The 27,344-nt window shown below is 37.2% G+C and overlaps 3 protein-coding genes across 10 annotated transcripts in view; all 3 read right to left on the bottom strand.

Annotated features, from left to right (window-relative positions):
* The window catches only part of dctn1a (dynactin 1a), a 46,962-nt gene extending 24,240 nt beyond the window's left edge, over window positions 1-22,722 (bottom strand). The window contains exons 1-10 of one of the 5 annotated variants that reach the window (XM_073906374.1): window positions 22,567-22,722; window positions 14,679-14,930; window positions 14,320-14,401; window positions 14,146-14,177; window positions 12,343-12,360; window positions 9,785-9,808; window positions 7,570-7,623; window positions 3,703-3,852; window positions 3,389-3,586; window positions 1-149 (exon numbers count right to left, since the gene is read on the bottom strand). The exon at window positions 1-149 is cut by the window's left edge and continues 56 nt beyond it. In XM_073906374.1, coding sequence (XP_073762475.1) covers window positions 1-149; window positions 3,389-3,586; window positions 3,703-3,852; window positions 7,570-7,623; window positions 9,785-9,808; window positions 12,343-12,360; window positions 14,146-14,177; window positions 14,320-14,401; window positions 14,679-14,906 — 935 coding nt within the window. In that variant the 5' untranslated portion in view covers window positions 14,907-14,930; window positions 22,567-22,722. 5 annotated transcript variants of the gene reach the window in all.
* alpk1 (alpha-kinase 1) overlaps window positions 1-27,344 on the bottom strand; it is an 859,942-nt gene that overhangs the window by 809,160 nt on the left and 23,438 nt on the right. For 2 of the 4 annotated variants that reach the window (XM_073907796.1, XM_009302790.4), the window contains exon 14: window positions 25,231-26,873. The exons of 1 other annotated variant lie outside the window; for it this stretch is intronic. In XM_073907796.1, the coding sequence (XP_073763897.1) occupies window positions 26,671-26,873 (203 nt within the window). In that variant the 3' untranslated portion in view covers window positions 25,231-26,670. Of the gene's footprint in view, window positions 1-22,850; window positions 23,044-23,241; window positions 23,422-25,230; window positions 26,874-27,344 lie in introns of those variants that run through there. One more of the 4 variants, XM_073907795.1, reaches the window with a different exon arrangement.
* si:cabz01076231.1 overlaps window positions 1-27,344 on the bottom strand; it is a 758,238-nt gene that overhangs the window by 337,274 nt on the left and 393,620 nt on the right. The window lies entirely within an intron of this gene.

The following is a 27,344-nucleotide window of genomic DNA, read 5'->3' on the forward strand; positions in this document are numbered from 1 at the left end:
TTCTCCTTCAGGCTTTCGGTCTCCTGTTGCAGGGACTCCGCTCGCTCCTCCGCCATCTCCTTGTCCAGTGTGGCCATCTCTATAGCGTCTGCAGTGTCCGCCATCTCCTCCATGTAGCGGTCTTTAGCCTCCAGAGCCTCGCGAGCCTCCTGCAAACACACACACATGGTTTATTCAACACCTTTTTGAACGTAATTTGAACTCCAGCCAAACTAAAAGAAGCAGAACTTTCTCCAGAAGAAATAATATTATAGGAAGCTGTGTAACAGTGTGCTTGCTCTGTTAAACAGCACTTGAGAAAGATTGGAAAATTAACAAGAGGGCAATTCATGAGAGGGCAAATAACTTTGACTTCAACCAACCCACCCACCCACCAATCCAGCTGACCCCCTTACAAATCCACCCAACCCAACCAACTACCCAAACAACCAACTCATTCAATCAACCCACCACCCAACAAAACCACCCATCAACCTAACCAACTAGACCAACCCATTAGACCAAGCAACCCAACTACCCACCCATCCGACCAACCACTCTACCCAACAAACCCACCCACTAACACAACCAATCCACCAACCACCCACCAACCCAACCCACCACACAACCAACTTACCCAACCAGGCTACTAACCAGCCCACTAACCCACCTGACCAACTTACCCCAACCAACTAACCAACCAACCAACCAACCGCCAACAAAACCACCCATTAACCCAACCAAGTAGACCGACCCATTAGACCAAGCAACCCACCACACAACACTTCCACCAACCAAGCAACCACTCACCAACCCAACCCACCACACAAGCAACTTCACCAACCAGCCCACCCCAACCAACCCAACCAATCAACCCACCACCCAACGAAACCACCCATCAACTCAACCAACTAGACCAACCCATTAGAACAAGCAACCCATCTACCCACCCACCCGACCAACCACTCCACCCAACAAACCCACCCACTAACACAACCCACCACACAACCAATCCACCACCCACCCACCACACAACCAACTTACCCAACCAGGCTACTAACCAGCCCACTAACCCACCTGACCAACTTACCCCAACCAACTAACCAACCAACCAACCCCCAACAAAACCACCCATTAACCCAACCAAGTAGACCGACCCATTAGACCAAGCAACCCACCACACAACACTTCCACCAACCAACCAACCACTCACCAACCCAACCCAACCCACCACTTAACAAAACCACCCATCAACTAAACCAACTAGACCGACCCATTAGACAAAGCAAACCCACCCACCCACCCGACCTACCACTCCACCCAAAAAACCCACCCACTAACACAACCCACCACACAACCAATCCACCTACCCAACCCACCACACAACCAACTCACCCAACAAACTCACTAACCAGGCCACTAGCCCACCTGACCAACCCACCCCAACCAACCCAACACCCAACAAAACCACCCATCAACCCAACCAAGTACTCCGACCCATTAAACCAAGCAACCCACCACACAACACTTCCACCAACCAACCACTCACCAACCCAACCCACCACACAAGCAACTCACCCAACCAATTCACCAACCAGCCCACCCCAACCAACCCAACCAATCAACCCACTACCCAACGAAACCACCCATCAACTCAACCAACTAGACCAACCCATTAGACCAAGCAACCCACCTACCCACCCGACCAACCAAGCAATCCACACAACAAACCCACCCATAAACCCAACCAACCAACACACCAACCAACCAACCAATCATCAAACAAAACCACCCATCAACCCCCCAACAAACCCACCACCCAATGAAACCCACCCGACAGGACTCGGCCGCGATTGACTGTTTCTATGTGGTGAAGACGTTTTCGTTTTGTTCAGTAGAGTGCAGCGGGACTTTATCATCGCAATAGTAATAATCAACAAGGTTACATTTGTATTTGCAGAAAACTCACACAATGTTGCGTATGGGACATGCAGCTATTGTTTTCTGACAAGAGAAATAGTTTGATTGTAGACACAGTCATGGCTCTAATGTTATTTTATTTGACTGTGGGCCTACACACAAAACGTTTCATGGAGCTCAGTAAAATGTTCTTTGATAAGTTATTAGTAATCTGTTCAATAATTCGTTAAAGACAAAATGAATGGTATAGTATAGGTTGTCATTTAAATTAACATAGGCTCATTTAAATGACTAAATAAATATATATATATATATATATATATATATATATATATATATATATATATATATATATATATATATATATATATATATTAATAGCCTATACAAATAAATATAGAATTTAAATAAAATAAATAGGCTATTTTCTGAAAAGTGTGCATGTCTGTGTTTATCATTCCATTGAATTAAACAAATAAGACATGGATATTCTGTGTATTTGAAGAAGCAGTTAATGCATGCACTAAAAAAATAGGCTATAAGCCACCTTAAAACTTAAATAGCCCTTTAATAACGGGATATAAATGAAAGATAAGTAACTTTTGAGGTAATCTTGCAGGAGTGCTGTTATAAAGGAGTCTTGTCTATTACGTAACACCTTTTATTCGGGAACATTAGCTGGTTTCAGTTCTTAGATCTTTCATTTCCTTTTTCTGTTGTTTTCTTAACAAATTGTTTTGTTTGACTTGTTTGTTAATTAAATCCTGTTTTGTATTTTAGATTATTATTTTTTATGCAACAAAGTTGCAAATTAATTTGCTATAAGATGTAGCTGTGTAGTGCTCTCATGTGCAGTGCGCGCATCAGCTGCTGCTGAGAGTGAGTGAGTGAGTAAGAGAGAGCGAGAGAGCAACGGAAAGAATTCATTTTTGGAAAACATGTCTACAATTGCCTTGCAATTTAAAAACATTTTGTATTATTTTCTTTGAGTAGGCTAGTCTAATTTTAAATTCCTGCTAAAGTTGCGTGGTGCCGTCTGAAAATGTTGGACAAGTGATGCTGATGTAAACGGCTGAAGCTGTGATGCAAATGTGAACAGCTGAAGATGTCAAATTATTTGTGGTTTATTTATTTTTAATGATGATGAATAAAAATGATAATACTTTTTTTTTATTCAATAATGTCATTTAAACATGTTAAATGTCTACATTAATGCAAAACCAGCTAAATATTGTCTTTAAAATAGTCATGGTTCTCAGGTCTCTGCAATATCTTTGCCTATCGTCGACACATAATACTATCGTCTATTAGCACAACACTACAAACCAACTCACCCAACCAATCCACCCGACCAACCAACCAATCTGCCCAACATACTCCGTCAACCCACCCATCCACCAAATAACCCACCCGGCCCACCTGAACCAACCAACTACAGCTTATAGGCAGGTATGGCTGGGCTGTGTGTGTGTGTGTGTGTGTGTGTGACCTTCTTGGCCTCCTTGAGCTGCTTCTGCAGGTCGTTCTGCTGCTCCTGCATCTTGCTCCTCCACTCCTGCAGCTGCTCCAGCTGGATCTTGTATTTCTCCATCTCCTTCAGCTTGGCTTTATCCTCCGAGCGCTTCATACGCAGAGTCTCCAGCTTCTCCTCCAGATCCTTCAGCTGAGCGCGCAGACTCTCCTCCTCCTGCACACTCACACACATACACTTTACACTTACACGCACAAGTACATTCACAGGAAAACAGAAAGCCTTGAAATGCAGTGTGTGTGTGTGTGTGTGTGTGTGTGTGTGTTTCTGACCTTGCTGGGTGTGGCTGGAGCAGGAGTAGATGCAGTGCTGGGCTGCGGGACCACAGGTGCCGCCAGACTCATCTGAGTGGACGAGGAGGACTCGCTCTCTGCTAACACCGATTCAGACAGAGCCGACCCGCCGACTGAGGGACGGCCGGTCTGTGGAGGAGAACACAAAACATCTCTAACACTGGCAAACCTCCCACATTCACCAGCACAAAACCCTCAACATGTCTTTATTCTGTTCAACACTGAAGATGAGATGTAAACGTCTTTCAGATGAGCTGTTAAACCGAGGTCCTGACTCTCTGTGCTCATTAATAAGTCTACAATAGGGGTGTAACCGCGATGTCCTGCCTAAATTCCCTCTCTGCTAACCATCATGGCTTCCCAATCATCCACATCCACTGAATCGGCTCCATCACTGACTCTGCCCTTCAACTATAGCTGGTGTGTGGTGAAGAGATGGTGAAGAGTTTGCCTTATCAGCTTATCTGGCTGCTTTATGAAACCTAGAACAAAATGTACATATCATAAATATTAGTTTACTATTAAACAAAATTACAACAATACAAAGAGCTCATCAGCAATAATGGGAGAGAGAGTAAGACAGAAACTCTGAGAGTATTTTTATTTTTGTCAATCTGAAGGTCTTATCCTGCAGATTTAGTGTCATCATCATCACAGGCAATGCTTTTGAACTGCAGACACTCTTTGTTTTTGCTAAATGAGTGACAGACTCCCTAATCCCAGCTCCCGCGTCAATTAATCAATCATTTCACACACCGTATACCACAAGTGATCACTGGAAAACTCACAGAAATCCAGGTATATATAGAAAGCAAAGTTTTAGTAAAGGCTGATCTTCCCAAATGAGTGAATAACCATCTAAGCCAGGGGTCAGCAAACTTGTTCCTGGAGGGCCGGTGTCCTGCAGATTTTAGCTCCAACCCTAATCAAACACACCTGAGCAAGCTAATCAAGGTCTTACAAGGTATACTTGAAACACCCAGGCAGGTGTGTTGAGGCAAGTTGGAGCTAAACCCTGCAGAGACACCGGCCCTCCAGGACTGAGATTGGTGACCCCTGATCAAAACTATCTTCCATCATATCAATACACAGCACAAATGCTTCTCTTATGTCCAGTTCAGACTGCAGGATTTTTAAAGTATTGGTGTCACGGATGTTTTCGCACTGCATGACTTTTTTAGGAGAATTGCTTAGTTTGTGCAGTCCACAAACTACATCTCACGTAGTATATATTTATTATTTACTACATAATGAAAAAGAAGCCTTTAGTGGGCAAGAACATGGACTTAGGGATCCTAGAAACCTTGACGCTTTTCGTTTGCGTTTATCGTCAGCGTTTTACGAGACGTTTTTCCGTATTCAAACCCAAGCAATTTTCACTTTCGTTAAGCAAAAGAGCATGCAAAATCACTCCTTGACGTTAGATGGCGCTACACAACTTTAAGCTTCTGACACCCGCTTATAACACAGAAGAAGAGGAGAGGAAGTTCACACGCTTGTTGTTAAAGTTACTGGTGACTCGAACAAGCATGGATGGTTAAGCAGCAGCTCAAGCTTTAGCGATGAAGAAAGGATTATTGTTCAGAGCAATACACAGCTAAACGTTCATATCGCCTCTGGGCATCTTCTTCAATGTGCGCTCACATTGATGGTTTTGCACTTTAGCGCCTCCAAGTGCTGTTTACTGTAACTACAGCAGCTCCGTGCACATGAACAAAAGTGGCGATCTGATTGGTGGAGAAGGTTTTGATGTGGCGCGTCAAAACAAAAAAACAAGCATGAGGCGTTTTTTTTTTTTAAATGACGCTTTTGCGCCTGCTGTTTTGCGCGTTGGTGTGCACGATCACATTGACGCCTGTTATTTAGTCACGAGGCGTTAAGCGTCGACAGAAAACGTGAGCAAAAAAACATTTCATTGTGCACGAACCGTTATTCTGCTCACCTGGGTATGAAGGAAATTAGCAATTTCTCTTAAAATTTGTTTCTTCTTATCGGGTATTTATTTTTTTTCCATCTGGTTATGGTACACGGGTGCTCTTGCCAAATTACCACTAGTTTTCCCTCCATTTCTTGGGTCCAAATAAACTGAAAATGAGTGCTTTTAGGATCCCCCCCCAGCCTCCTGCTGGTCTGCAGGTACCTGTACAAGTGAATGCTGCTCTCTCATTGGCTGTAGGTGATCGCTGATGTTATTTTTAGTCAGAACACGTCACATGGCATGATTTAAATCGCTTACAACTCCAGGGGCCTCATGTGCTAAGACTTGCGTGGAAATCATACTAAGACATTCAGAAATCAGTCAATCAGAAAAAAATTCAGATGTATGAAACACTGCGTACGCCGAATCTCACGCATATTCTTTTGTACAACCCAATGAACGTGAAACTGAGCGCAACATGCACGAGCACAAAACCCCTCCCTGACTCCTCCCCCGTATGAATATGCAAATGACGCTACTTTGGCAAAACCCAACGAAAAAGCAACGGCAAAAGCAAGCAAAAAGAGAAACTTTGAACAGAATGTGAATTGGAGGTGCTGCTTTCGGAGGTAGACAGGAGAAAAGTGGTGTTATTTGCAAGTTTGTCCTCCGGAATTAACAACAAAAGAAAAAAATAGAGTGGGAGAGTTTAGCTGATGCGGTTAACACAGTTAAATCTGAACATCGCACTGTGGAGTTAAAAGAGAAATAGTGCAATCTATAGGTGTAAAATGTTGCAGAACTCTTAACAGTCTCAGTGGTGCAGCTCGTAAGTCGCATGTTAACATATTTTGACACGTTTGAGCATGAACTCGGCTCGAATCCAGCGTCTGATGAACTCTTTCTTCTTTTTTCCCCCGCTACATATCAGATTTTGCCTACTATTTATCACGAGAAAGACAAGTAGGAATCATTAATAAGTCTGTGCATCATATTTTATTTGCACATTTATTGAATGGAAATGTTTCTGATTCACGCATGCAAATTCATCTTCAGATAGTGTCTGTATAGCAATGTGCGTGCAGTAGATAGCTCAGATTACATTGGGAAAACAGGCGACCGCTGCAAATTGTGCTTTAATGTTTAGCTGGTCAACTGTATGGTATGGAAACCTTATATTCCTGCTAGATGAACCCGTCTCATTCAGCTGCCATTGCAAAGCTTAAAGACACTTTGTAGAGAGGAATTTAACACAACTGCCTCTAGGAGGAGTCGCCAATGCAAATAAAACAGACACGCACAAAAAATGTGCGTACGCCAGCCATGAAGCTGCCGTGGAGCTGCGCACATTCCCACGTGCAGTTCATCGTTCCCAACGTGAGCGATTCTGAGCGTGAAACCTGGCGTACGCAAAGTTTTTGTTTCACCAAATCACCGATTTGTCTGTGATTTCTCAAAACTTGTCGGCAGGTCAAAATCAGGGCTAAAATCATGCAGTCTGAACTTGGCATTACTGAGAGTTTGTCATCTTGTTTCTAGTCCAAATATCTAGAAAATTCTTACATTCTCAAAACAAGAAAAATGATCTGCTAGTGGGATAAGTAAAAAAAATTAGACTAAACAGACTATTTAGCTTGATTTAAGGAAAAACTCAGAACATTTTGTGTAAACAAGACAATTATTACTTGTCTTGAAAATTCTTCTTGATTTAAGGATTTTTAGATATTTGGACAGGAAACATGTCAAAAACTCTGAGTAAGAAAAGCATTTTGTGCAGTGTACTCATATTTAATCAATTAGCTAATCAGAGCTGGACACCTCAGTGAGTGCAAATTGCAAATGAGAAGTTATAGAGTAAAAAACTGGACTGGAAAGCAGCCTGTGCACCGACAGACCCCAGAGAAGATGATGGGAGATCCGGGACATACCATAATGAGAGAGGGGAGGGAGCTGGAGGTGGACAGACGGCCCGGTGTACTCCACTGTCACGTACAATAAACAACACATGAAGCTGCACACGGAGAAAACTGAACAACACCATCAGTAACACACACTGATGGAGTTTAACACACACCACACACCTGGTGAACCACACCACCCAACACCAGCTCAGCAGTCAACACACACAACTGCAGACAGTGTCGCAAAATTCATCAATTATGAACAGAATTCAATGATGCTGATTCGATTCAGTTCAGTGCAGTTTAAGTGTCGTAAATGAATAATTCATTCATTCAAAATGTTGGACGATTATGGAAATAATACATTTCTGTATAGATTCAATTCAGTTAAACAAAGTGTCACAAAATTCATCATCGAAATAATTCAATCATGTGTCGACTCAGTTCATCAAGTGTCGCAAAATTGATCAACTATGAAGAGTTCAATTCAGCGTTGGTTTGATTCAGTTCAGTTCATCAATTGTTGCAAAATCCATCAACTATGAAAATAATTCAATTCTGTGTTGATTCAGTTCAACTCAGTTCAGCAATTGTAGCAAAATTTGTCAATTAATAAAATAAATCAATGCTGTGATAATTATTTCAGTTCGACAAGTGTCGCAAAATTTAACTATGAAAAGAATTCAATTCTGTGTTGATTCAGTTCAGCAGTTTTTAAACTTTGTCAATTATTAAAATAATTAAATTCTGTATTTATTAAACTTACAATATTCATCAATTATTAGATAAGTTCAATTCAGCAGTGATTCAGATTGAATACATTTAAGTTTTAATTTAATTCAGTAAGTCTTACTCATCAACTATAAAGATGTCAATACTGTGTTGACAGTTCAGTTCAGCGAGTGTCGCAAAATTAATCAATCATTAAAAGAAATCAAATGTGTTGATTCAATTTAGTTCAGCAAATTTTGTGAAATTTGTCAATTATTAAAATAATTAAATTCTGTATTGATTATTCTCAGTTCAGTTGTGAAAGTTTGGCAATATTAATCAATTATGAGATTTAAATCAGCGTTAATTCAATTCAGTTCATTAAATGTTGCACAACTCATGAATTATAAAGAGAATTCAATGCTGTGTTGACTCAATTCAGTTCAACAAGCGTCACAAAATACATCATGAACAGAATTCAATTATGTTGGTTCAATTCAGTTCAGTTTAACAAGTGTCACCAAATTCATCAACTATGAAAAGAATTCAATTCTTTCAGAATTTCTTTCAGAACTTTCAGCAATTGTTGCAAAATTTGTAATATATTAAAATAATTAAATTCTGTATTGATTAAATTCAGCTCAGTTCTGAAAGTGTGGCAATATTCATCAATTATGAGATTAATTGAATTCAGCGTTACAGCGTTGATTCAGTTCAGCAAGCACAGCGGAAATCATCAAATATGAGAATAAATTTGTGTTGATTCAACTGAGCAAGTATTAGACAACTCAACAATAAGGAGAATTCAATACTGTGTTGACTCCGTTCAGTTCAACAAGTGTTGAAATTCAAACAATTGTTAAAAGAAATCAAGTGTGTTGATTTAATTCAGTTAGGTTCAGCAGTTATTGCAAAAATTGTCAATCATGAGATAAATTAAATTTGTGTTGATTCAATTCAGTTCAGCGACTGTTACAAAAATCAGTCAATTATGAGATGAATTCGAGCATAGTTCAGTAAGCATTGAATTCAGTAAGAATTAAATTCTGTGTTTAATCAATTAAGAAAGAAAGCGTTGCAATATTTGAATTGATTAATTTTATTTCAATTATTTGTCACTAAACTCATCAGAAACACATTCAATTTAGTGCTGATTGAATTGTTCAGTTCGGCAAGTAAAGCTAAATTCAGTTCACTGTTTATTCAATTCAGTTCTGTAAGTGTTGCAAAGTTCATCAACTATGAAATTAAATCATATATAAAATACACAAATAATGAAATGATTAAGCTCAAATCAACTGGAGTTCGTATCCTGTAGACTTAGCACTGGTAATATGATAATAGTGAAATAGCTGATCTAAACAAATCAAAGTTTAATTACGGTAGATGATGCCACTGCATTGGGACGCATCTTCAGTCAAACAGTAAGAGCTGTGTGTAGTAGTGCATTACAAACAAAGCCCAATATCAGAAACATACAGCCCTATACCAAACATTTCCCAGAATGCTTTGCTGCAAAGTTCAGGCTCACCTTGGTACTACGGCGCACAGGAGGCTGAAGGAGGAGCGCAAAACACAAACACGCACACACACGAAAACAAAGACACACATATGCACACACACATACGCACACAAGTATAGACACACACACACAAAGACAAACATATGCGAACGAACAAATACACAAACATAAACAAACAAACAAACAAACACATTCAAGCACACACACGCACACACAAACGTACACACACACACACACAAAGACAAACAAAAACACACACAGACAAGAACAAAATACACACAAAAAACACACACGTGTGCACACACAGATACACATACACACATACAAAACATGCAGACAAACAAACAAACAAAAAACAAACACACATAGACAAGCAAACAAAAACACATAAATACACACAAAAACAAAAACACACACGCACATGCACACACACACACACACACACACACACACAAAAACACAGGCATGCACAGAAACAAACAAAACACACAAAAACAAAGACACACACACACACAGATAAACAACACGCATATGCACACAAATATAGACACACGCGCACACACACACACACACACAAACCACACACAAACCACACACACACACACAGGGAAATAAAGAGAGGGAAGAAGAGGGCAGATATTGAACACGAGCAGGAGCAGATTGAGGAACAGACACTGAGGAATAAACACATCAACCATCTACAAATGAACAGTGCAGTGTTGCCATGGAGACGAGCAGTGACATCATGCAGACGTGTGGACCAATCAGTGTGGACATGTGCCGATAATCAATAATTGGTGATAATGAGCATGCACAATATGAAGGAACACCTTAAATTAACTAACAACTAACAGCCTTTACCAGTCTTACTACCTGCCCATAATTAAGATATGGAGCATTTATTAGCACTAATAAAAGTATGATCTTATTCATTCTACATCCATTAAAAAAATACTAGCTTACTAAATATTAATAAGGAACTAATTAGGAGATTTTTGAGCTAAAAGTCTTAGTTAATGGTTTATTATTAGTGTGAATTGCGTATTAAAATAAACTGAAACACACTTCAAAATAATCATGTATTAATTAACCTGAGTTTACATCACTCTTTTGTAATTAAATCTTAATCTATTCATGACAAATGATACATTATTGGTCTAAGACTCCTGAATACGTATTTATTTATTTATTTTTGTAAGAAGAGTACCAGATTAAAACCTATTTACTGTCACCATACAACCTGTGGGAATGTTTGGGGTTATATTGCTTATATTATAGTCTAAACAAAGCAACCATGACAAACTAAATATCATTTGAAAGCTTCATATGTCTAGTTTCCATATCTGGTGACTGATTTTTGATAGATATTAGAGATTTGCGCGGGACTAAATTTTGAATCCCGCTCCCACCTGCACCCGCCAGGTTTTAGCCCAAACCCGACCGCTCCCGCTTACATTCAGCATTTGTTGTTCCGCTGCTCGACCCGCCCTGTTTTTTACCCGCCGCGCCTGATCCCGCTAAAGAGGGGGGGGGGGGGGAACACCCAGCTATACAGAGTCCAGAGAGCCTATAACAAGCTACCTGTATAAACACACACACACACACACACACACACACACACACACACACACACACACACACACACACACACACACACACACAGAGCACACACAGAGACAGACAAAGCTCTCTCTCTCATTCGCGCGCACGCGCACACGCGCACACACACACACACACGCACGCACACACACACCGTCCCAAATTAAACCCATTACCGACCGCTGCCGCACTTTATTTGGAAATTTATTCCCGCGCCGCAGACATCTGGTCGGGTCCCGCGGCTCTAATGCAGGCCTCTAATAGATATTACTGAGCAACAGTTACTTATCAATTTGTGGCAAAGATACTCAGAGTAGTAAAGAATTACTTTGCTACAGCAATCCACATGTAGACCATTTTTTGATCTTGTTTAGAGGCTAAATTCAAATCAAATACCACAAAGCTTGTCATACTAGTTTATAATTGTATACGTCTGCTTTACAAATATTGTCGAAAGTATAAATAAATACAGTTTATATTCCTCAAAACATACACAGAAACAGGAGACGCCCTCACCAATGTAAACTGTATGATCCCCTGCTGGTCATGTCTGGTACTGCGGCCAAACTAGAATCTCACTCAAAGCTCATTTTTTGAGAATATCAACTTCAAACGTGGAATATAATTTGTTCAGATATTTTTCTTTGAGTTTTAGGTTTTGTAAGTTACATATTTTATGTCATCTATTAAAATATTAGTTTTATTATATTTGATAAACAAAGACACATAACTTTTGTTTAATGTAATTTGCATCACTTCAGCTACAATCTGACATCTGTCTTGTTTAAATGAGATCAAACTTAAATCTGTGCACCAAAGTGTTGAAGACTGACAATCATTTAAGCTGAACCAAAACCACCAAAACAGAAACCAAGTGGACATGGAATAAACAAATAAAGAAACGTCTCTAGAATAATAATGAGTGCTGGTGAACAATGTGATGAACTGGACCCACAACACCGCTGTACCTTCTTTACTGCTGGAGTCTTTGCATCATGTTAGCAAAAACAGTCAAAAACAGCATAAAAACACCATAATTTCATCTTGTATAGGAAATATACAAATTAATTCAAACCCAGATGAATATAAAGCATTGCACAATTCATTAATTTATTTATTTAAGTTTGAGACACATTTGAGCTCTGTTAAAGTTTTAATTGTATTTTTTAAATAAATAAATAAATAAAATACATAAATAAATAAACTGCTGTGGTAAATATTATTAGTGTTGGATTGTCTCCAGAACAAACCTCTGTTATACAATGACTTGCCTAATTACCCTAACTTTACCCTAATTACCCTAGTGAAGCCTTTACATGTCACTTTAAGCTGAACACTAGTGTCTTGAAGAATATCTAGTCTAATATTATGTGCTGTCATCATGGCAAAGATACAATAAATCAGTTATTAGACATGAGTTATTAAAACTATTATGATTAGAAATGTGTTGAAAAAAATCTGCTCTCCATTAAACAGCACTGGGGAAATATTTGGAAAAAAAGAAAGAAATCTTTGATAGGAGGGCGAATAATTTTGTCTTTAGCTGTACTAAAACTATTAAAATATGTTGTTGGTTTTAACTGAAATAAATCAGAAGTAATATAAAACATTAAAATAATAATAATAAAAAACTAGATAGAAAGATAAATGTATTTGATTTAAGTTACTAAAACTGTGATAGATGGGGGAAATCAAGTGACTAAACACAAATGAATAAAAATAAATAATAATATTTAAAAAAATTACTGACAAAAGAAAAAAATATATTAAAATTGTGGTTAAAATTGAATAAATAATACAAATCAATCAATCAATCAATCAATCAATCAATCAATCAATCAATCAATCAATCAATAAATAAATACATAGAAAGCAACAATTACAAACTATAGAAATAATTTTAAACCAATTTCAATAATTTAAATAAAAAGAACATTTAATTATTCTAACTAATTTTATATATATATATATATATAATTTAATTTAAATGTAAAACAAAATAAATGTAATCATAAAATACTTTTTAATTACAATAATACATTTTTAAATGATTAAAAAACTATAATACAATTAATTGAATTATTGAAATGTATTTTAATAATTAATATAAATAAAAAAATGCAATTTCTAATTCATTTTAATGAAATATATAATTAACATTTATTTTTAATAATTAATTTAAATTTAAAATAAATGTAAATAAATGTAATTTAAATTTAAAATAAATGTAAATGTAAATGTAATTAGTTAGAATAATTAAATGTTCTTTTTATTTAAATTATTGAAATTGGTTTAAAATTATTTCTATAGTTTGTAATTGTTGCTTTCTATGTATTTATTTATTGATTGATTGATTGATTGATTGATTGATTTGTATTTTACATACTCTAAAATGTAAAATACAATATACACTTAATTTTAATATTTACAAATTTATATAAATAAAATAATTATAATACAATTGTTAAATTAAATTTAAATAATTTTAATAAATGTAATTTCAATGTTCAAATTAATCTTAATTATAATATAAAAATTAATTTAACAATTACTTTAAATTAAAATATTTAATAATTAAATGTGTGTGTGTGTGTGTGTGTGTATATTTTTTTTATCATTTATTTAAATGCATAAATCTTAATTTTTTTAAAATAAATGTTAATTATAATAGACATTTAATTTTGTTAATTAACTAATTATAAACTGTAAATATAAAATAAACAACAACTATATTAGTATATAAGTCATGCTAAATTAACCCAGATTCATACCTGCTTGGCAGTCTTCGGTGTCTCCTGGATCTCTGCAATATTGGTCAGAAAAGCAAAGGAAATTAGTTTGTTTATAGAGGAATAATCAGCATGAGTAACTATTCAACTCAATTCAGGTTTATTTTTATAGTGCATTTCACAATAAATACTGTTTAAAGTCTGATCTGGCCTCACCTTTCTTCAGCAGCTTAGCCACACCTGAGTCTGGGGTCTCTGGAGATGTGGCTGAACTGCCCCCATCATCCATCAGCTGGATCTGAACACGCACACAAACACATTTAGGCAAGAAAACAGACCAAAAACACATACTAAAGCTGCTTTACTCCACCTTGTATAGATTTAACCCTTGGGTGTGGAGCCTTTTCACATTTGGGTAAATGGGAGAGAAGAACCCATCATTATTCTACAATCTTATTAGCTGAAATAATAGGAGGAAAACTCCTTTACTGTCCTGCCTGCATGCACACTGCATTACACACACCTCACACAACTTAACAGATGCATGAAGACACTGAAACAGGTGTGTGTGTTACCTGAGACTGTCTGACGAATATCCCATGATTCTCCTCGCAGGTGAAGTAGCGTTTTCCCTGCACTGTGCCGTCGTTCTTGCCTTTGGCTTCGTCCAGAATGACCCCGACCCATTTCCCAGAGGCGAAGAGTGTGGCGCCGATGTAGGCCACGGTCCCCCGCTGACCCTTCCCGATCACCTCCACCACTGAGCCCACCTTCACCGGACGCCCACCGCCGTCTGAACTCATCTTACCGAGCGTGCCACTCCACAGCTGACACAAACACACACACACAAATATTAGCACACATATCAATCTTTATGCTGTATTTCATAACACAACAATATGCCATATTGGATCTGCACACTATATAGTTTCAGCATGGAAATGGCAGAGTGATCATCCGCAATAAACATCACAAGATCTGCAATGATGATCTGGACTATAATTGATCATTTCGATGCGTTTTCAGGCCTGTGATTGTATAATGATGTTAAAAGAATTCAGGCATAAAATTTGTAACTTTAATAAGAGCTAAATTTATTGAATTATTTTTATTTTTCAATCACTGAACCTGAATTCTGCATGTGTATTTTAATGTGTAAGGATAAAACACAGGTTGCTTCAATGGTATAGTCTTTTTATTGCATTGATCCATGCTTGTAGATGGTTTACTGTATTTTAATCAGATGCGTTTCTCTATTGAATCATCACAATCAGTCTAAAATTGTTCATTCTTCCCAAATAGAGATACTTAAGTCATCTGGTGAAATTGCATTCATATCACAGTATATACAATAATCAGAGAGTGAAATTCAATACTTTTAAAGACCTTTTTAAGACTCTGTTCATACATTTTAAGACCTTAAAAACACTTAACCAGAACCTTTAAGCATATTTTCTAAATGTTAACATGAGAAATTAATCCTAAACTAAAGCATTATTCATATACTGAATAAAAATCTATTTAATCTAGCTACTTCAGCAGGATGGCACCTATAGAGCTGCAAAAATGAAGGTGTTGCCTTGGTTAAGGCAGTAAACAAAGCAGCATGATGTCAAATCTATTGATTTCATAAACTGCACAGCATCCTGATTTAATTCAGGCAAACTTTAGCATACAATCACCATCAAAAAGGTGAAAAAATTTACTACCTTGCAAAACAGCATTTAAGACTTTTTAATACTTTAAGGGCCTTAAATTTCTCCACATAGACTTATCAACTTTTAATACTTTGTAAGACCCCGCGGACAAACATGCATACATAATCGCAATTATCATATTGAATCGCAATGAATTTGAAGTGGATAAGCCTGGACATTTTACTCAGTAATGATCTAAGAGCAAATCACACAGCAGAAATCTGAGCAACGTGTAATCTGTTTTTGTTAATAAACAATCTTTTTTAAATGTTATTTAATAAACCCTGTAATTTTTGTAGCTTCGGTCATTATTGGGATACTACTTTAACGCTAGAAGCATTAACAGCTTATATGGAAATCGATATAGTTATTGTTCAATATGGAAAATAATTGTCAAGATTGCATTTTTGCCAAATCGCTCAGTCCTAAACGTTTCGTTAAATTTGTATAAAATCGTGCAGGTCTATGCCATATCACTGATAATCAAATAAAGGCCCATTTATACCCAAGCTTGATAATTATAAGCCTAATTATATTGTGTCCAGACTAGGCATAGGCCGGTATAAGATTCTAATAGTGCGATAACCTTAATAGCATAACAATATCATGGTTTCACAATTTTGTGATTTACTGCTCTAACATATGCTCTTTATCATACATGTCTGGGTAACAAAAACAACAACTGTTCTCCACATTGAACACAATATATTTTATTTTAGGAAGCATGCAAAGTAATTTGGAGCAGTAAACATGTCAGGTGAATTAACAATAATAAATGATTGACTTCAGCTGTCTTCATTAGTGTCTAAAACACTGATTTCTCTACAGCTTGTGAAGGCATCTCTGGAGATCTTTCTGTTCTGTGATATAAAGTAAAGCCACTGCACTGTTGAGCACTGCAGGCTGGATGTTGGTGTGTAAGAGATTTGCGTTTCAGATGTTTGCTGAATCGTGGGCTGACCAGTAGCTTTTAATGTAGAGCACAGGTGTCAAACTCAGTTCCAAAAGGGCCGCAGCTCTGCACAGTTTAGTTCCAACTCTAATTAAACACACCTGATCAAACTAATTGAGTCCTTCTGGCTTGTTTGAAACCTACAGGTAAGTGTGTTGGAGCAGGGTTGGAACTAAACTGTGCAGGGCTTCGGCCCTCCAGGAATTGAGTTTGACACCCCTGGTGTAGAGGGTCACTTTCTGCTGGAGAAACTGATGGCCTAAAGAACTGAATTAAATTGTCATAAAAAAAATTCATACACCACAGGATCAACATAAGAGACAATTTTAGCATTTCTGAAACCTTGACTTTTCCATACCACTGTAAACCTTAAAACCAGTTAACGTCCCAGCCCTAGTCCATACAGACGAACATCAATGATCTGTCTGTTTTTATTTGGATTGTCCTGTGGTTGTGTATTAACTGAAGTGACCAGCAGGTGTCAGTATCAGAGTGCTGCAGTGCATCTGAACACACGGTTGATCTGCTGATTGAAATCAATGTAATCAAACAGGCCGTTTAGCAATCAGTTCTCCAGCATTTTACACACAAACACACTCAAACTAGCACTGGATTCCTGACATACTTTTACACTTCAATACGCCAGCACTTTCATTATTTCCCATGGTATAAGCCTTACGCCCTCAGTCTTGCACATTTTGTCTATCTCCCTACTTAACACATCTGATTCAGATCATCAACTTGTTAACAAAGAGCTCCATGAACTGATCCTTGTGTGTCAAATAAAAGACATGCAAAATGTGCAGGGCGAGGGAATTGAGAACCACTAATATAAGCAATAGTTTCCAAGATAGTACTAATCTGTTAAAAGAGGGCTGAACATCTTCAGTGTGCTTCTCAACAGTGTCATCTGTAGCTTTAAATTGTGCTTTAATTTTCACTGGATTCTGATTGGCTGTGTTTTATGGCTCATCAGCTGGGAAAAATCCCTCTGAGAGTGATTCCAGCAAGCAGGGCAACCAAAGTTGTGCTTGTTGACATTAGTTAATGCACTGTGACCAAACATAAACTAACAATGAATGACTTTATTTGGATTAACTAATGTCAAAAAAAGATTAATAAATATTGTAATAAATGTATTGTTCACTGTTCATGTTAGTAAATTAAGTTAAACTAACAGAACCTTATTTTAAAGTGCTAAATAGTGTCATTTCATAAGTATTTTATTACTAGATTTGAGTTTCGATTTTTCTAATTAAACGCCTTTCGACATCTATAGTTGTGGTTCAGACGTCTGCTAAACAATCATAGGTTATTGTGTATGTTTGTACAATAACATGTGAAAGACAAGGCTGCAGGAACAGTCATGTGCTTCTCCTAACAAACAGATCTCTGTTGAGAAAAACCACATAGAAGAAAAAAAAAAGCACCCGATCATCAGCAGAATCAACCCGTCACTTCACATCTCTAAACCTGAGCTGCAACAGACAAACTCAAGAGAAAAGCTGCTGTCTTCAAGACCCTGAACTGACGAAGAAACCACAACAATCAACATCCACTCCAGAGAGGTCAATATTATTTATTTAATCATTTTTAAAACATTATTGTTGCACTTACTACATTTTAATAAGTGCTATTAAACCTTTAACTGAAATAAATGCAATTATTTTTTATTCAATTATTGTTATCACAATTAATCAGATCCAAAAATGGTTATATTTACAGAATAGATAGATAGATAGATAGATAGATAGATAGATAGATAGATAGATAGATAGATAGATAGATAGATAGATAGATAGATAGATAGATAGATAGATAGATAGATAGATAGATAGATAGATAGATGTGTATATTTACTATGTATATATACAAAGATACTCACATTCATAAACACAAAAAACGTATTAAGTGAATACAAACGCTCATTTTAGATGCTATTAATCATATAACAGCATTAATATTCATCAAAAATGCAGTTACTGTAACCTTGAAAAACATTGTTGATATGTTAATCCAATAATCATACATGTCATCAAGTTGTCAAGTTTAATCTCTAATTTGTGAAACAGATTTCCATAAGCTTCTTCACTCACCCGAGGAGTGCATGAGTTCCTCCTTGCCATCGACATGTTTGTTTAGAGATCGCTGTATGTTTAAGTGAATGTTTTGCCTTCTGAGCTGTGAGTGTTATAGTGTGCACTACTGAGTGCTCCAGATATACAGTCATATGATTTCACCAGCGCCAGCGGCACAAACATCCTCACCATACTGAAGCACATCTGAACTGCTCTAAAACTGATGATGCACTCACTGGGGTCTAATGTTGTCTAATGGGCTCATAATATTGTTAATTAATGCACTGAAAGTGTTGAAAGATTTAGTAAGGAGATAGTTCACTCAAAACGTTCATTTACTTTTGCTCAGGTTGTTCCAACCCTGTATAAAACTAATTCTGTATAAATACAGAAATGTTGTTTGGAAGATGTTAGAAAGACCTTAGAAAAAAAGATGTTTGGTAGATCTTAGAATGACGATTGGTAGAAGTTAGAAAGATGTTTGATATGTCGGAAAAATGTTAGAAAGATGTTTGGCAGATGTTAGAAAGAAGTTGGTAGATCTTAAAATGATGGTTGGTAGATGTTAGAAAGACGCTTGTTAGATGTTAGAAGGATGTTTAGAAGATGTTTAATAGATGTTAGAAAGATGTATAGAAGATGTTTGATAGATGTTAGAAAGATGCTTAGAAAATGTTAGAAAGACTTTAGAAAGACGTTAGAAAGATGCTTAGAAAATGTTAGAAAGACTTTAGAAAGACGTTAGAAAGATGTTTGGTAGAAGTTAGAAAGATGTTTGATATGTTGGAAAAATGTTAGAAAGATGTTTGGCAGATGTTAGAAAGAAGTTGGTAGATCTTAGAATGATGTGTGGTAAATTAGAAAAATGTTTAGAAGACGTTTGATAGATGTTAGAAAAATGTTAGAAAGATGTTTAGAAGACGTTTGATAATGTTAAAAAGATGCTTGGTAGATGCTAGAAAAATGTTGAGATGTTTGGCAGATGTTAGAAAGATGTTTAGAATATGTTTGGCAGATGTAAGAAAGATGTTTGGTAGATCTTAGAATAATGTGTGGTAGATGTTAGAAAGATGTTTGGTAGATGTTAGAAAGATGTTTGGTAGATCTTAGAATAATGTGTGGTAGATCTTAGAATAATGTGTGGTAGATGTTAGGAAGATGTTTGGTAGATCTTAGAATGATGTGGTAGATGTTAGAAAGATGTTTGGTAGATGTTAGAAAGATGTTTGGTAGATGTTAGAAAGATGTTTGGTAGATCTTAGAAAGATGTTTGGTAGATGTTAGAAAGATGTTTGGTAGATCTTAGAATGATGTTTGGTAGATGTTAGAAAGATGTTTGGTAGATGTTAGAAAGATGTTTGGTAGATGTTAGAAAGATGTTTGGTAGATGTTAGAAAGATGTTTGGTAGATGTTAGAAAGATGTTTGGTAGATGTTAGAAAGATGTTTGGTAGATGTTAGAAAGATGTTTGGTAGATCTTAGAATGATGTTTGGTAGATGTTAGAATGATGTTTGGTAGATGTTAGAAAGATGTTTGGTAGATGTTAGAAAGATGTTTGGTAGATCTTAGAATGATGTTTGGTAGATCTTATAATGATGTTTGGTAGATGTTAGAATGATGTTTGGTAGATCTTAGAATGATGTTTGGTAGATGTTAGAATGATGTTTGGTAGATCTTAGAATGATGTTTGGTAGATCTTAGAATGATGTTTGGTAGATGTTAGAATGATGTTTGGTAGATCTTAGAATGATGTTTGGTAGATGTTAGAATGATGTTTGGTAGATGTTAGAATGATGTTTGGTAGATGTTAGAAAGATGTTTGGTAGATCTTAGAATGATGTTTGGTAGATGTTAGAATGATGTTTGGTAGATGTTAGAAAGATGTTTGGTAGATGTTAGAATGATGTTTGGTAGATCTTAGAATGATGTTTGGTAGATCTTAGAATGATGTTTGGTAGATGTTAGAAAGATGTTTGGTAAAAGTTAAAAAGACGCGTGGTGAATGTTAGAAAGATATTTGGCAGATGTTTAGTAGATGTTAGAAAAATGTTTGGAAGATGTTAGAAAGATGTTCAGTAGATGTATTAAAAGATTATTGAAGGATGTTTGGTAAAAGTTAAAAAGACATGTAGTAGATGTTAGTATGATGTCTGGCAGATGTTTGGTAGATATCAGTATGATAATTAGTGATATGGCAGTAGGCTTGCACGAAATTAGAAAAAGCTAACATTGCGATTCGAGCTGTAATCACTTTGTTTGGAGATTGTTTGGTTAATGACATTATTCCAAATATCTTCCTTTGAGTTGAGATAAATACATTTATACAGCATTTAAAGCCTGAGGAAAAATAAATGAAGGCAGAATTCTCATTTTTTAAGTGAACTGTCCCTTTAACAAAGAATTGAACTGACCTACAATTATAGTAAAGATTCATAATATTTCAAATTAATCAGTATCAAATTAATGTGGAAAACTCTACAGTGTAATCGTTACTTTAAACTGTAATATCATGTCTCTATTTTTTCTTAAATATTGGTAAGCAGATGAAACTCCTTAAAAAACAAAATAAATTAAATCACATTGAATTTGTCAAAGATAAAAAGCATTAAAACAATAAAAGCATAATTAATACAGCTTTACATTTTCCCTGTACATTGAAATATGTCCAAATTGTTTATCAACAACAAAACCTATCATCCATTTCTCTCATATCCCTTACAATATAACATATACCCTGGGAAATTCTGTTTTTATTAGCAATGAACATAAATAAACAAAAAACTAAACAAAATATATATTAATTACACCTAAATGAGGCAAAAACACTATATTAAGATGACAATCTTCAGCCTTTAAAATACTACTAACGAGTTGAAACCTTAGCAGATAATCTGACTCTTATTGGCTGTCATTTTCCTCTCATCTCGACTCCACCCATTAGTGTTTATTTTCAGTTCTGGCCTCACCTTTGGGTCGCTCCAGCCAATAGCACGACAGCAAATACTGTAGGGCGAGGCTGAAGATAGTACAACCCAATTTGATTGGTTGAAGTCAATTAGGGCAGCACACAAATGCTTGGTGCATAAAATAAGTTATGCACCTCACTGTGATGCAGATTTAATATATACTATAATCATCAATGATTAAAAACAATGATTTTTAGAAAATACATATTACTCATATGCACTCTGAATGACAAAGAACATTATTTCACCAATATTTTGACAATATTTTCACTAAAGCTACTTGAAAGGAAAGCATTTAATATGTTTTGTGTGTAAATTAAATCACTTTTAATGCACAAAATGACCCTTTTCCTCATTTGACCCACATATTAACAACTATTCATGACAACAAATATGAAGGAAAGCATGTTTAGACAGTTATGAAGCATTATTATCTCACATAATCAGCACACTTGCTGATTATAAGCCTTTAAATAATCACATTATTACGCAGAGCGAGCAGTAAACACACAAGCAGAGACTCCCAGCTGTCAGTGCGGCGGTGTTAGCTTTAGCTGTGATGCTAACCGCTGAGGTGTCACTAAAAACATCAAATTTAACCGCTCAAGTGGTCAAACGAGTGGATAACTTGGACTGTAACCTCTTAAGAGCCCTCAGTAGTGTGCGAATGTAATCATATACTGGCGTTTTCTAGCTTTATTATGGATAAAGTCGCGAGGTTTGTGTTTGTGTTTCTGAGGGAATGAAGCGGTTAAAGCCCCGCGCTCACCTGAATACAAGATCACCGCTGAACTCCGACAAGCCCCGGTGCGTGCGAGTCTGCAGTCGGTACAACCGGTCAATAACAAAGAAAAACAGCACTACACCGTTAACCGGACACTAGTCGCTCAGGGAGGTGCAGCACTTCCGGATTACATCACGTGCCGCTCAGCGACGCATCTGATTGGTCTGATAACTCCGCTCTGCGGCCACGTGACATGTAGAAGTTTGCCGTTAGATTAGATTAAACTGTATTGCCATTACACATGTACGACGAGTACAATGCAACTAAATGCAACTAAAAAGAGTTTATTTATTTTTATTAACATTAGTAACGAGAATTGCGTGAGCTAAATTGTCCGTAGTGTATGTGAATGAGTGTTTCCCAGTGATGGGTTGCAGCTGGAAGCGCATCCACTGCGTAAATTAACGTGCTGGATAAGTTGGAGGTTCATTCCTCTGTGGCGACCCCAGATTAATAAAGGGACTGAGCGGAAAAGAAAATGAATGAACATTTGTAACAAGACACATGTAGTTTCCACTAATATTAAGTGCTGAGCACAAATGAACACATGTACACATGGTACAGCTTTGTTTCTGATACACACATGTAGCAAGATATAAAAAAATCAACACATGAAATAGTAACAGACACATTCAGATTAAAAAATAGGAGCTCTGTCACCCGGAGGAGCTCGGAGTGGAGCCGCTGCTCCTCCACACTGAGAGAAGTCAGCTGAGGTGGCTCTGGCATCTGTTTCGGATGCCTCCTGGACGCCTACATAGGGAGGTGTTCCAGGCATGTCCCGCCAGGAGAGGGCCTGGGGGAAGACCCAGGACACGCTGGAGGGACCATGTCTCTCGGCTGGCCTGGGAACACCTTGGGATCCCCCGGAGGAGCTGGAGGAAGTGTCTGAATAGGGAAGTCTGCGGTTCTTTTGGAAAAACAGTTGAAAATTAATGAATGAATGAATAAAACATAAATATCTGAAACTTATGTGAATTACTAAAATGATTTGTCTCTACAAAAGGGATCTGATCAATTAAAAGTAATGCTCATGACCATGACATCATTATTTTCAGCAGCACAGTTGTTTTAGCAACTTTCTTTTCTTAACAATAAGCAGTTCAATTAAATTAATCTTTATTTCTGCAGCGCTTTAACACTGCTCAAAGCAGCTTCACATAGAAGATTATAGTAAACTGAAACGGTCAGTCCAGTTCTCAGAGCTGAAGTTCAGTTTAGTTCAGTGTGGTTTAATAATCACTACTGAGAGTCCAAACACTCAAGAGCAAATCCATCCATGCACAGCTCCACAGATCCCAAACCAAGCAAGCCAGGGGAGACAGTGGAGGAGCAAACTTCACCATTAGACCAAAGAGAAGGGACAAATGGCAGATAGACTCATAATAAAGTTTCAAATCAGTACAGAATGTTGAAAAAGTAGGCGTACTCAATAACTGCGATGTTTATAGTTGTTTCAAAAATAGCCAAAAATACATCTAATTATTAAAAGAAGTGGCGGACATTAGCTTAAACAGTCACATTAGTTAGTGCTCGTATGCTTGCTGCTTTTTTATACCATTTTATATTATGATGATTTGTATTATGTGATTGTTGCACAAACAAGGACAAAGAAGTCACTTTAATCTGTTTATCTGTAACTTTTGTACTGTTTTTTAGTTATATAATGTAAATTTAAATTGGCAGACAACACGGTGGCGCAGTGGGTAGCACTGTCACCTCACTGCAAGGTCACTGGTTCGAGCCTCGGCTGGGTCAGTTAGCATTTCTGTGAGGAGTTTGCATGTTCTCCCCATGTTGGCGTGGGTTTCCAGCTGGGTGCTCCCGTTTCCCCTACAGTCCAAGCACATGCGCTATAGGGGAACTGATGAGCTAAATTGGCCGTAGTGTATGAGTGTGTGTGAATGCAAGAGTGTGTGGATGTTTCCCAGCTGGAAGGGCATCCGCTGCATAAAACATATGCTGGATAAGTTGGCGGTTCATTCTGCTGTGGCGACCTCTGATTAATAAAGGGACTAAGCCGACAAAAGAATGAATGAGGCGAGGCAGTGGTGCAGTAGGTAGTGCTGTCGCCTTACAGCAAGAAGGTCGCTGGGTCCAACCTCGGCTCAGTTGGAGTTTGCATGTTCTCCCTGCCTTCGCTTGGGTTTCCTCCGGGTGCTCCGGTTTCCCCCACAGTCCAAACACATGTGGTACAGGTGAATTGGGTTGGCTAAATTGTCCGTAGTGTATGAGTGTGTGTGTGAATGTGTGTGTGGATGTTTCCCAGAGATGGGTTGCGGCTGGAAGGGCATCCGCTGCGTAAAAACTTGCTGGATAAGTTGGCGGTTCATTCCGCTGTGGCGACCCCGGATTAATAAAGGGACTAAGCCGACAAGAAAATGAAATGAGAATGAATCTATGAATGAAATTTAAATTAGTTACAACAAACAATGACAACAGTGGTTTGCTCAGCAGACAATCATGAAGATATGTCTTAAAGGGGCTAATAATTATGACATAAAACTGCATTTATTTCAGCTAAAATAAAATAAATAAGTCTTTCTCCAGAAAAATAAAACAGGATAGACAATACTGTGAAAATGTCCTCCACTCTGTTTAACTTCACATGGGAAATATTTGTAAAAGAATAAAAATATCAAAGGGAGGTGAATCATTAAGAGTTCAACTTTATGTCAAGAAATTATACACTGCCATTTGACATGTTGCACTGACATCTTGCATATACAATCTCTAAACTACTGATCCGCTTCCATAATTGCACTTTGTCATTGTACAGTATTATTATTATAGAGCGTTGATCATGAGTTACCCCTCACAGATCTCTCTTTTACAGCAATATCTTCTTCAGGATGCTTTACAGTAATGTGTGTGTGCAGATACATTAGATTAGTCAGAACCAAAGACAAAACACTGAAGATCACAGAACAAACATTACTACACACAAATTAATATGTTGGGTAAAATATTAAATACAGTTTCAATAAAAATATTAATAAAAATAATATTAAAAAAATATCTAAACAAATAAAAATAAAAAATGTAATTAAAAAAATAACCTGTCAAAAACCAGTTTGAGTTAAAATGTAATCTCTTTATATTTGTTTTATCTTAAGAGCAAACTCTTATTTTAATGGATATAACTGCTTAATAAAACTGATTTGTTTGAATACCAAAATACATCCTCTATCTTCACTGAGAGACGGATAAAAATATTCATTTATTAAAAGCGCGTGTGCTCATTTATGCTGAGCACTGTAATAATCAGGGTCTGTTTAGACACTAGCTGTGTTTCCATTTTAATATGTGAATTAGATTTATAGTGTTCAGTGTCAAGGCTTGACTGAAGGCGTGTCTGAAGTTAGGGCTGAAGCGATCGTCATAGCAGCGTCAGCCAATGAAATTCAGTCAGCAAAAGGCCACTGTCTAGCTGGTGCATTTGCATACAGTGATCTGATTTGCTGACACTTCCATCGGCGTTTGAAAAGTTGAGCTGGTCCCAACTTTTGCAGCGAGCAACGCCTCTGAAGCGGCTCCGACGGATCCACAATGCATATCGGCAACGCCTGACGTCACCTATTCAAAATAAATGGGAAGCGCTGACGCTGACGCCCCGTGTGAATGGGGCGCAAGACTGAACGCAATGAACGCGGTGCATGCGGTGGCTTCTGGAAGTGTGAGACGGGAGCGCAGACTGATGCTCAAGACAGTTCTGGAGTGAATAATAATTAAAGAAGAATAATACTGAAGCACTGTGATGACGGACTGATGGAAGACTGAGGCCTTTTACAGTCAGCACAACAACAATTCACATCTGCAACATTGGAGAGCTGCAAACATGGAGAGCTGCAGACCAACATTAATGATGCAAACACCCTCATACACACACATTTATATCCGTCAAATCATCTGACCAGCAGAAACCACAGCGATTAAAGTAGTTTATCCTACTCAGTCATGTGCATACATTCTTATATGTGCATTTTCAAAACTGATGCACATCTCTGCATTTCCATTGAGCATTATTTAATGCAAAAATCAAAATGTGCATAGTAATAGGTGGATGGAAACACTGCTACAGCTTTACAGCTACAATGCTGAATTCTGTCCTGCAGCTGTAATGTGTGTGAGCCCAGCAGCTCTGCAGATTTCATTACACTGTTCTCCATGCTGGTGTCTGATGAAGTTATTGATGCCCGTCTGCTGAGAGCGGCTGGACTTCAGGCGGATCAGCGAGTGAATCTGTGGGTCCGTCAGGTACGTCAAGCCCTTGCCGTTGGCCGTGATCCACCCTGAGTACAGAAACAACATTAAAGGGGAGCTACACAAAATTAAGACACTTTTAACGCATCAGAGGAGACTCGACACAAGATTAAGATACTTTATAACACATTGTAGGAGACTGGACAAAATACTAAAATAATATAACGCATCATAGGAGATTCAACACAATATTAAGACACTTTATAATGCATCATAGGAGACTTGAAATAATATTAAAACACTTTATACCGCATCTTAGGAGACTCGACATAATATTAAAACACTTTATAACGCATCTTAGGAGACTCGACATAATATTAAAACACTTTATAACGCATCTTAGGAGACTCGACATAATATTAAAACACTTTATAACGCATTGTAAGAGACTCAACATAATATTAAGTCATTTATAATGCATCGTAAGAGATTCAACACAATATTAAGTCACTTTATAATGCATCATAGGAAACTCAACATAATCCTAAAACACTTTATAA

This window comes from Danio rerio, chromosome 7 (assembly GCF_049306965.1).
Source record: "Danio rerio strain Tuebingen ecotype United States chromosome 7, GRCz12tu, whole genome shotgun sequence".
Taxonomy (NCBI): domain Eukaryota; kingdom Metazoa; phylum Chordata; class Actinopteri; order Cypriniformes; family Danionidae; genus Danio; species Danio rerio.